This window comes from Erythrolamprus reginae, chromosome 3 (genome assembly GCF_031021105.1).
Source record: "Erythrolamprus reginae isolate rEryReg1 chromosome 3, rEryReg1.hap1, whole genome shotgun sequence".
NCBI lineage: Eukaryota > Metazoa > Chordata > Lepidosauria > Squamata > Dipsadidae > Erythrolamprus > Erythrolamprus reginae.
Genome location: NC_091952.1, coordinates 64,492,938 through 64,505,115, shown reverse-complemented (window position 1 = coordinate 64,505,115; position 12,178 = coordinate 64,492,938). Strand labels below are relative to the sequence as shown.

Below are 12,178 nucleotides of genomic sequence, written 5' to 3'. Positions count from 1 at the left end.
TAATACTATATACCGTGTTTCCCCGATAGTAAGGCAGTGTCTTACTATCTTTTTACCCCCAAAAGCCCCACTGTGTCTTACTTTGGGGGTATGTCTTACATTGTCCCGGGCACCGGGGCCGGCTCGTCTTCGGGCGCGGGGAGCTGCCGGAAAGGAGGCGGGCGAAGGAGGGCGCAGCTCCGGCCGCTCGCCTCGGAGCCGATCGGCCTCGCTGGCCGCTTGCAGCTGAGCCTCGGCAGGGGAAGCGGCCAGCGAGGCCGATCGGCTCCGAGGCGAGCGGCCGGAGCTGCGTCCTCCTTCACCAGCCTCCTTTCCGGCAGCTCCCTGCGCGCCCCTCGCCTTTGCTCACTGCGGCGCCACCGCCTCTTCCCCTGCCGAGGCTCAGCTGCAAGCGGCCAGCGAGGCCGATCGGCTCCGAGGCGAGCGGAAAGGAGGCGGGCGAAGGAGGGCGCAGCTCCGGCCGCTCGCCTTGGAGCCGATCGGCCTCGCTGGCTGCTTGCAGCTGAGCCTCGGCAGGGGAAGCGGCCAGCGAGGCCGATCGGCTCCGAGGCGAGCGGCCGGAGCTGCGCCCTCCTTCACCCGCCTCCTTTCCGGCAGCTCCCTGCGCGCCCATCGCCTTCGCTCGCCGCGGCGCCACCGCCTCTTCCCCTGCCGAGGCTCAGTTGCAAGCGGCCAGCGAGGCCGATCGGCTCCGAGGCGAGCGGAAAGGAGGCGGGCGAAGGAGGGCGCAGCTCCGGCTGCTCGCCTCGGAGCCGATCGGCCTCGCTGGCCGCTTGCAGCTGAGCCTTGGCAGGGGAAGAGGTGGTGGCGCCGCGGCCCCCGCAATACCGTGTTTCCCCGAAAGTAAGACATATGTCTTACTTTCGGGGTATGGCTTATATAAGCCGACCCCCCTGAAACCCCCCATATGTCTTACAATCGGGGGGGTCTTACTATCGGGGAAACACGGTAGTTCTGTGTTCTATAAATTCCTAAATAATAATTATTATTACTTTTCAGCAAGCATCAGCAAGGAGATGGAAATTCACCTTTCTGTGTCTACTCTCTGCAGCAGCCAGTTGAGACAGCATTTTTTCCTGCATATTCTTGCAATGTTTCATTACTACCTTCAGAATGGATAAAGGATTGGCACAAACAGGTTGCTTTTCACCATAATTTTCTTCTTTCAGTGCTTCAAAATCTCTCTGAAGAGCCATCAATGGATCACTAATGTTGTATTTTCCATAACGTTCTTCAATAAAAGCATCTTTGTGTTGGGCCTGAAATTATGAAGCATCCAATATTAATATCCAATAAAGAAAATCAAGTTAAAATCTTGTCACTTCAATGAAATAGAACATATGAAAGACTAAACAGATAGGTAAATGTCAATACAACCTTTGCCTAAATACATGAGTATCAGAAAAGTTAATTTTTTACAGCCCTATGTAGGATTTAATACCATATACAGTATTTCTGTGAAATTCCTGTGACTGATGGTATATTTCCAGCCGACTACAATATATTTAGACACATGGCAACTGAACAAATAGTATACAGTAGAATTAATATCTTGCTTCCAATTGCAGAGCATACCTATAATCTGAAAAATATTTTTCTTTCGCTATGATCTCCAGCATCATCACTACAGCTTTCACTTTGTGTCCTCACTTTTCCCAACAGGAAACCTTATGCAGGAAAGGGAAGTTCAAGTTCAAAATGCAGAACTCTGTGATATTTTAAGGGCCATTAAACAAGCAACTCCAAGATCAACACAGTAGAAACTCCACAGAAAAACTAATGGGGCATCTCTACTTTCCTAATCCTGAGGCCTGTTTATGGGGATTGAAGAATAGCGTGGTACCTCTACCTAAGAATGCCTCTACTTTTCTAGGTAAGAACTTAAGAACCTGGTCACAGAATGAATTAAGTTCTTAAGTAGAGGTACCAATGTACATTGTTAAAAAAATCTGCTCTCTGTCAATCTGCTTCTATTTCCCACTGTTTCCCAGATTGGTTTACAGATATCTAAGACACAAGTACAAGGGTATGAACCTGTGCATCATGAGAACACATACACATGTCCAAATAAAAATACAATAGTAAAACAGATGGAGTATATTTATTATTATTTATTACTTAGATTTGTATGCCGCCCCTCTCCGAAGACTCGGGGCGGCTCACAACATGTAGAAACAAATCATGGGTAATCAGACAAGTTTAAAATGTTTAAATATTAAAAACCCCATATGCTAACAGACACACACACAGACATACCATGCATAAATTAAACGTGCCCAGGGGGAGATGTTTCAGTTCCCCCATGCCTGACGGCAAATGACCCTAGAATTTGCTTTAATCTAATATACAAATTTGGACAAGTACTTTTTTGATTGCAGTACTGAAGAACCCTTCTAGGAAGTAGATCATTTAGCCCAGGGAATGGATCAGTTATTCGGAATATAAAATTAAAGTAAATCATTTTTTGACACAGTAATTTACTAGCTGCTTGAACCTGAAAGTACAGGCTTAAGTTTGTTACTTCTATTGTAGATGGTATTTTTAAAAGGGAAAAATGCACGTATCTGACAAGCAAAGCATCTGACAATTTGATGAATAGTCACAAGAATTTCTCTGCAGGGTTTCTTCTGCACCCTGTTATTCACAAATGCATGTGAATAATTCATGAGCTATTATTTAGCTCTTATTCACTTTTAGGAATGTCAGGAAGCAGTTAAATTGTCTGAATGGGTGATATACTGTAAATAAGGAAAAACCAGAAGGAAGGACCTCTGTATAGGAATGGACAAACATTGCTAGTTGGCAGAAATTGTACAATTGAACTATCCAAATCTTGACCAATATCAGAATAAACATGAGCAAGCTTTGGAAGAATTAATACAAACAGCTTCTGAGATATAAGATTTTACCTCTTTTATTTTTTTTTTAAAAAGCTTAGTTAATATCCTTTCTTAGCTCTCTAAATTGGAGTAAATTTAAGGGAATACAGGGACTGCTGGAGGAGACTTTGTGCTTGCAAAATTTACTACTGTGAATTAAGTTCCTTCCCATAAGTTATCAGAGTATAAGACACATCTAGATTTTAGAGGAGGAAAACAAGGAAAAAATATTCTAAACCAAATGGTGTAGTAATATGTTATTTAACAAAATACAGTAGCAGAATACTTTTTACAACCATATACAGTGATCCCCCGAGTTTCGCGATCCCGATCATTTCGAAAGGCTATATCGCGATTTTTCCACCCAGAAGTAAAAACACCATCTGCACGCATACGTAGATGGTGGAGTTTGCGTTCCCCGCCGGGCAGATCAGCTGCTGGGCGGCCGAAGGAACCTTCCCTGGGTCTTCCCGCCGGCATGGGGGGCTTCCTAGCACCCCCCCGAACCCCCAACCCGGGTTTGGGGGGTGCTAGGAAGCCCCCCATGCCGGCGGCGACCTTTTAAAACACCCGTGCCGCTTCCCAGCTGAGTCCTGAAGCCAAGCGCCAAAGGCGAACTTCTGCGCTTGGCTGCAGGACTCAGCTGGGAAGCGGCACGGGTGTTTTAAAAGGTCTCCGCCGGCATGGGGGGCTTCCTAGCACCCCCCCAAACATTTTTGCAAAAAATGGGCTGTTTTGTCTGTTTTTCTGCAAAAATGAGGTGGGCAAAGGGTCTGGGAAGCCTGCAGAGAACTCCTAGATGCTGGCAAAATGCCTCCATTTTTGCGAACAGGGCATTTATTTTGCCCATTTTTTTTTCACAAAAACGGGGGCATTTTTTCCTTTTCCCAGTCTCCTGGAACTCTCTGCAGGCTTTTCAGACTGTCTGTACACCCCATTTTTGTGGGTGCATTTTTCACAAAAATGGGACATGGGGGCAGGGCTTCGGGAGGCCAAAAATGGCTGTATTCAGTGTATAAGACACACCGACATTTCCATCCTCTTTTAGGGGGGAAATAGGTGCGTCTTATACTCCAAAAATATGGTGTATGTGTATGTGTTAACCCACAAAGAATTGGTGTCAAAAAACCCAAACCCCTCTAATCATTTGATTAGACAATTGTACTAAATAATATACTCCAACCCAGTAAATGCTATAACATTGGTGGTGGTTTTGGTATTTTGAATGTTTGTTATCCGTGCTGCTGAGAAGAGTCCTTCAGGATTGGGTGGCATAGAAGTCTGTCTGTCTGTCTGTCGGTCTAAATAAATAAACAATCCTGAAATCTCTTTGTCCCTGAACCTTGTGACTATCACATATTAATACAATGTAATAACTACCTTAAATCGTCGTGAGAACATAGTAATAATAATATGGAAGTATGATAAACGCAATCTGGCTAGTGATATCCATTAATAGCTCAGTGAAATTACAGAAATTGCCTTTAAAATTAAATTGTATGGACTTCAAGACGTATCTGACAGCTTAAAATCCCCCCTTCTTCCCTTCATTCTAAATGAAATATAGGTATCAGATGATATTCATAATTTATTTCTTTTCTCTAAGCCACTATCTAAGATAAGGCATTCTTCAAAAATTATATTGAATATAGTACATGTTGCAAGTACTTTTCCTTTTGGCATTAGAGTGATATTCATTCTACAGTGTTTTTGCTAAACAGTAACTGTGAAGTGCTACTGAAACTGCAAGCGCCTAAATTTGTTTGGCTTCGTGAATCTATTTTTGAAATTTTCACCATAGCAGTCCTACAAAGGCTCTACATACAAGCTAAACAAGAGTCAATTTATTAGTGGAATCACATGTTTTGAATTACAGACAACTCTTTCCCATTCTAGGATGAGAACACTGATTCTCATTTAGAATTACCCAGTACTGAATAAGGCAATTTATGAATGGCCACTGGGAAAATAAAAACCCTCTGTACTTGTAGAGGAAAAATACACCAGGAAATTAGAAAAAAAAAGTGAAATAGTTCTTGTTCAATCTCAATCCATACAAATATTAAAATGAAAAAGCAGTTATGAATTAGTGTTCAGTAATTTAATCCAATCTAGACACTGATATTCCTGATGTCTTCATTTTTGTGCAGGGACAGGAATCCTACAGAGAGGTTCTCTGATTATTCTCATAAAAGCTGAATAATGTTAATGTTTATTTTGTCAAAACCTGTCCCTTAGTAGCTGAAGAACATTGATTCAATAGTAGTAGTTTCAGTTGAGGTTATAATGTTTCAATACGCTTGACTTGATCAGGCTTGCTTATAATATTTTATCACAATAGCTGGCAACAGCCCAAAAGTTAAATCAAATCAAAGCAGCTTAGGACTTGGTTGAGAGATAGAAACATAGAAGATTGACAGCAGAAAAAGACCTCTTGGTCCATCTAGTCTGCCCGTATACCATTTCCTGTATTTTATCTTAGGATGGATATATGTTTTTCCCAGGCATGTTTAAATTCAGTTACTGTGGATTTACCAACCACGTCTGCTGGAAGTTTGTTCCAGGCATCTACTACTCTTTCAGTAAAATAATATTTTCTCACGTTGCTTCTGATCTTTCCCCCAACTAACCTCAGATCGTGTCCCCTTGTTCTTGTGTTCACTTTCCTATTAAAAACTATTAAGATCACTGAGAAATTTCAGGGCTGCAGGCTAAACTGAAAGTTAAAAAAAACCCTACTGTTATTAGGTTATTGTCAAAAAAACATAGATATGTCCATTTTGAATGATATAAAATAAAAGTCACTAATTCATAAAGAACAGCCATGTAGGTACAGTGGTACCTCTACTTAAGAACTTAATTTGTTCCGTGACCAGGTTCTTAAGTAGAAACGTTTGTAAGTAGAAACAATTTTTCCCATAGGAATCAATGTAAAAGCAAATAATGTATGCAAACCCATTAGGAAAGAAATAAAAGCTCAGAATTTGGGTGGGAGGAGAAAGAAGAAGAGGACAGTCGCTGCCCAGAGCGAAGGGAGCATTTTTTTCTCTGAGCGCTGGCAGAGGTTTATTCCCTCTCCAAGCACCCAGAGAAAGGAAAATGCTTTGTTCGCTCTGGATTGCCAAAGCCTCCTTAAGCACCACCGAAAGGCTCCTCTGGCAGCCCAAGATGACTGGGATTAAAGGGGGAATGGCAGGAAACTGGCCGGGCCTTTGTGCCGCTCTCAAATTTTCTGGGAAATTTTTCCGGGCTCGGGTTCTTAAGTAGAAAATGGTTCTTAAGAAGAGGCAAAAAAATCTTGAACATCCGGTTCTTATCTAGAAAAGTTTTTAAGTAGAGGCGTTCTTAAGTAGGTATACCACTGCACATTCATGGTGAATTTCTGAAACGGGTAACTAAAAAAGGGTTTTGTTCAAAGTTCCAATCACAAAAAAGTTATTAAAAGAAACAACTGTAACTTATAATTTTGAGGTATATATGTGTCAAACTTACTGGGTCTTATCTATGTAATGTAATTTCAGAAGTTATGATCTACAATTTTATTAATATTATCGAGGACCCAGATAGTTGGTAGCAATATGCTGACTCTGTAAACCGCTTAGAGAGGGCTATAAAGCAGTATATAAGTCTAAGTGCTATTGCTATTGTGACCAAAATTCAGGAATGATAGAAAATGTAGCCAAACAACACCTAGACAGCATCTCTATTGATTGAAAACCTATTTCTACCCTTAATTTATAAATATAAAAGCCGAATACCAGTCACTCATCACGAAATCTCCAAAACTGTAATGTCTACAAACTTGAAACTTGGCACATATGTTCCTCTTGGCTTCTAGGTGCTTTCTAAGAAAGGATTCTTATACAGTATTAAATCAACACACTCTGATGCCAAGGAGTTAAGATGTTCTACCTCCCCCTCCACCTGAAAAGAACTCTGTTCCAACTGCCAGTTGCTTTATAGTAACAGGTTACAAGCGGTGTGCCACAAGGGTCTGTTCTGGGTCCTATTCTTTTTAATATGTTTGTGAGTGACATAGGGGAAGGTTTGGTAGGGAAGGTTTGCCTATTTGCCGATGACTCTAAAGTGTGCAATAGGGTTGATATTCCTGGAGGGGTCTGTAATATGGTAAATGATTTAGCGTTACTAGATAAATGGTCAAAGCAATGGAAACTGCAGTTTAATGTTTCCAAATGTAAAATAATGCACTTGGGGAAAAGGAATCCTAAATCTGAGTATTGCATTGGCAGTTCTGTGTTAGCAAAAACTTCAGAAGAGAAGGATTTAGGGGTAGTGATTTCTGACAGTCTCAAAATGGGTGAGCAGTGTGGTCGGGCGGTAGGAAAGGCAAGTAGGATGCTTGGCTGCATAGCTAGAGGTATAACAAGCAGGAAGAGGGAGATTGTGATCCCCTTATATAGAGCGCTGGTGAGACCACATTTGGAGTACTGTGTTCAGTTCTGGAGACCTCACCTACAAAAAGATATTGACAAAATTGAACGGGTCCAAAGACGGGCTACAAGAATGGTGGAAGGTCTGAAGTATAAAACGTATCAGGAAAGACTTAATGAACTCAATCTGTATAGTCTGGAAGACAGAAGGAAAAGGGGGGACATGATCGAAACATTTAAATATGTTAAAGGGTTAAATAGGGTTCAGGAGGGAAGTGTTTTTAACAGGAAAGTGAACACAAGAACAAGGGGACACAATCTGAAGTTAGTTGGGGGAAAGATCAAAGGCAACATGAGAAAGTATTATTTTACTGAAAGAGTAGTAGATCCTTGGAACAAACTTCCAGCAGACGTGGTTGGTAAATCCACAGTAACCGAATTTAAACATGCCTGGGATAAACATATATCCATTGTAAGATAAAATACAGGAAATAGTAAAAGGGCAGACTAGATGGACCATGGGGTCTTTTTCTGCCGTCAGTCTTCTATGTTTCTATGTTTCTAACATGCTCTGATGCTATCCCTTCGCCAAAGCAGGTGTGGGCATCGCCAGCATGTTACTTATCAGGCCTGTTCTAACCCTTCCCACCTGAAAAGAACTCTGTTCCAACTGCTAGTTGCCTTATATTAACATGTTCTGATGCTAAGGAATTACACATTCTACATAAATTTTCAAGCTTTAAGTGTCAATGTATCAAACTCAATCAAATAGTTTTGTAGCGAAGCATGGATATCCAAGTTACTAGTTTCTGTAGAAATGTAGGAAAGAAAACTGCAAGTGCTCAAAATGATAAATCAATATTCTAGAGTTCGAAATTATTGTTTATAATTTAAACCTCTAAGGCTACACAGAGTTTAATAAAACTAGATATATGAAAGCTTCTTTGAATTGGGTATCCTTAACAATAGTTCTCCTTTGAAAGTACAAATTGTGATTTGAATTTCAGTATTGTGCAGTGATAGTAGTGATATGTTCCCCATGAAAAGTGGGAGAAATACTAGTTTCTGTCCAAATATGTGTTGCCCATACTCTCATAACTTCAAAGAGATAACAGTGAAATCATGAATACAAAGTGTTAGCAAGAAAAACATCCTATTGGGACTCTTTTCGTTTTCTCTTCCTCATTCAACAGAAATACTTAAAATGAAATAGATACCTTACTGAGCCCCCCCCCTCTCATTTCCTAATGAAGTTGCCAATTAAGTCAGATGAAGATAACCTGCATTCTAATGCATTGTGGAGCCTAAGTCTACTTTCTGCTGAAATGGACAAAGCATGAAAAATGTACGATAAGGCTCAAAACAGACAAATTACATAATCCCATTCACCACAAAATATTTCAAACCCCTCTTTTGAAATCCTGCTTTGTGATGTAGCTCCATCTATTTCAGTTTCAGTTACATCAGCACTGGTAATTTTTTCATTTACTTTAGACTTTCTGAGAGGACGAGGAGTGTACTAGATAGGGTAAGGATGGAAAGATATTGGGATTGTCAATATTGACATTCATGACAAAGGTGAGGAACTTTCCTCTTCCCCAGTTCCAGGTCGAACAGAAGGATTTGGAAATTAGGAGGGTGGAACCTATTTATTTTAGCCCATTTTTGTATATTTCCCATTCATTCCAAGTGAATGAATTTTCTTCCAAAATGGAAAAAGAAAACCACATCACTGATTTTCAAAAGGATGGTCAGGTACTTTAATAATGCAATAAGAAAGTTCTTCGGGGCTAATAGAAATCCATGATCTATGTCTCAAAGGTGCTTTTTCCCCAAATGACAACTGGACTTTCTTGATTTTTCTTGAAGATGTTTCATTTCTAAAAACTTAAAAAGTCCAGTTGCCATTTGAAACAAGCACTTTTGGGACAACAATGACATAGATGTCTGAGAATCTTCGTAGACATTCATATCTAAGTGTAGAGGGAAAATTGATTGCATGGCATGAATAAGCAACATAAAAAAGTTAAAGAAATAGAAACAATTCAAAATTATAGTCACAGAAAACCTTGTGCATTGCTGAAGTCCTCTGTACGCAATCAAACATAATGCTCAGTTATATATTTGTAACCAGTAAAGGGCAGCCAAAATTTTTATTGCCACCCTATGGGTGTGGCTTATTTTGTGGGTGTGGCTTGCTGGTCCTGGGACTGGGCAGGAGTAGCTTGACAGCCATATGACCAGGTGGGATCATCATTGTTCAAGTGAACTGTTAAGTCCTCGACTTACAACCTCACCAGTGTCGCTGTCTGGGGTGACAATTTGCTTCGCGTTTCCCATGCTCTCCTTCCTGGGTGACCCCCTGCCTCAGGCTGGGTAGCTAGGCAAAGGGTGCCAATCAGCTGTTGAGAAAAGAAGGGGAAGGAAATGCCCCCCCTGCAACTCCTGCCGGTGCTGGTCTCCCTAACACTTTCCGAAGAGGAGGATGGGAGGGGGGGGAGAGTCAGTTGGTGCTAGGCACACAGCTTCATTTCTGCTGGTGGAACTGTGTCCCACCCCATCCTGCCTGCTGCCCACCCCTATTTGTAACTGATAAACACAAACACAGCTATAACCAACATTATGTATTTACAATCACAAAATGCAACTTGCATTAAATACCATTCTCTCATGTGCTAAGCATGGAATCAACATTGAATAATAATAATAATAATAATAATAATAAGTATATAAACAATATTTGGTACAAATTAGATACAGGATATAGGCAAATAAATATATTTTTGAAATGATTATATATATTTTCCTTAATACAGTGGTACCTCATCTTACGAACGCCTCTTCTAACGAACTTTTCAAGATACGAACCCGGTGTTTAAGATTTTTTTGCCTCTTCCGAACTATTTTCACCTTACGAACCCAAGCAGCTGCTGCTGGGATGAAGGGGTTTCTTTCCCCCCCCTTTTTTGAAGAAAGAAAAGGGAGGGGCAGCTTGGAGGAGTAAAGATTTTGCATGCTTGCAAAGGCCCTGAAACGGTGTCTTTTGAAAAAAGAAAAGGGGGGGCGCCCCCCTTGCCTTTCTTCCTTCCCACTTACCCTTTAGCCTAGCCTTGCTTCTTCCACCCACCCCCTTTAGCTGCTCGTTCGCCTCCCTTCTAAAGTTTGGGATTTTCCTGAAGGATTTGCACGCATTATTTGCTTTTACATTGATTCCTATGGGAAACATTGTTTCATCTTACGAACTTTTCACCTTATGAACCTCCTCCTGGAACCAATTAAGTTCGTATTATGAGGTACCACTGTACAATCAATTAAAAGGAGCTGGGGAAAAACTGATAAGCAATGCACCAATATATAAAAAGAAACTTAAACTTGTACATAAGATAACCAGAGAATAATACTTAAGATAGAGTAGAAAGAAGAGCTGAGATTAAAAAGCATCAGAGATTTTATCATTACTTTGTTTCTATAAAGAAAGCTTAAAGGGCAAATATCTAGAATTCTGGTAATTATGAACATTATTCAGGTGTTACTTAAAGTATTCACTTTGTCAAATTCTACTTAGTTCTATACACAGACATTACTTAAATGTCTTCCTTGCAACCTTTGCATATTCAAAACATTTGCCAGAAGAGAGCCATGCACATTAGCTTGCAATAGTTATTACTGCTTCTCTCCGGCAAATATTCACACTAATTGTGCAAACACTTGTATTAAGAAGCTGACATTACAAAGCAATGTTGATGGGGTTTTCCATAACACTCATGTGATCAGCATTCCATGAGTAATAACTGCCTTTCCTAAGAGTGGATATTTGTCTTTTATCTTTTCAAAACAGATATTCACAAAAACCAAAAAAAGTTCCTACAGTAATTTTGTCAAATTATCCTTAGAGAAGGAGATACTAGACAAAAAATAAGTTCTTTCATTACACAACAACAAAAATCTATTCATGATTCCAACGTTTGGGGGTTTATTGGTTAGAGAATCTATACAAAATGGGGAAAATGAGTTCTTCTGATAGGGCAATCTTGTCTTCTGCAAGACTAGTAATTGTATTAACTATTTGCTACATGCACGTGCGGTTCACATCTGGGAAGATTTATGAATATAAACACATCTTTAAGTCATACTAAATTAAATACAGTAGGCCTTTCAGCATCAATAAAAACTTTAATTTTAAACAGTGACTCTATAAAACACTAGTTTGACTGAGCGTTTTAAACAACATACAGCTGTCAAAACTACAGGAAAAGCAAGCTAACAATTTGTATTATAGAAGGAAATAACATCCTCGGTACAATCTGTAATGTATTGTTCTAGGAGTTATATCACTTGCTAAAAAAAGCAGGAGTTGGGAGGTTCTACAGAATCACTCTCTGTGAAAATGGCTCAAAGGTAGCAATATTCTCATAATAAAACAAAGAGTACATTAAAGTAGAGGCTTTCATTTATGCCTTTGAAGTAATCTGATTTAGCTACAAAACTAGTTTTGAAGATCCATTCTGTTTCTACACACATAGAATGCTTACCAGTAAGTAGGAGAGTAAAGACTAGGTGCATTTAATGCTACATAATACTAGTGATTTATCCAGAAGAGAATTAGTACTTACTGCTATGAGTATTTAAAATCTGATTAGAAAACAAAATAGAGATAAAATTAACTGTACTTGTAATCTAGTGCTTTTCTAATGGTCTAAACATCAATTCATTTTATGCATTAATTTGCCAATCAACACAAGCCAATATCTTCCAGATTTGTGGTTTATTTATTTATTAGATTTGTATGCCGCCCCTTTCCGTGGACTCGGGGTGGCTCACAACACAATAAAACAATTCATAACAAATCTAATAATATACAATTTAAAATTTAAAATAGTTAAAAAACCCCATTTTTAAGCAGACATA

The 12,178-nt window shown here is 39.9% G+C and overlaps 1 protein-coding gene across 3 annotated transcripts in view; it reads right to left on the bottom strand.

Annotated features, from left to right (window-relative positions):
* Positions 1-12,178, bottom strand: part of CTTNBP2NL (CTTNBP2 N-terminal like) — a 29,936-nt gene that overhangs the window by 6,612 nt on the left and 11,146 nt on the right. For all 3 annotated transcript variants that reach the window (XM_070745620.1, XM_070745618.1, XM_070745619.1), the window contains exon 3: positions 1,029-1,259. In XM_070745620.1, the coding sequence (XP_070601721.1) occupies positions 1,029-1,259 (231 nt within the window). The remainder of the gene's footprint in view (positions 1-1,028; positions 1,260-12,178) is intronic.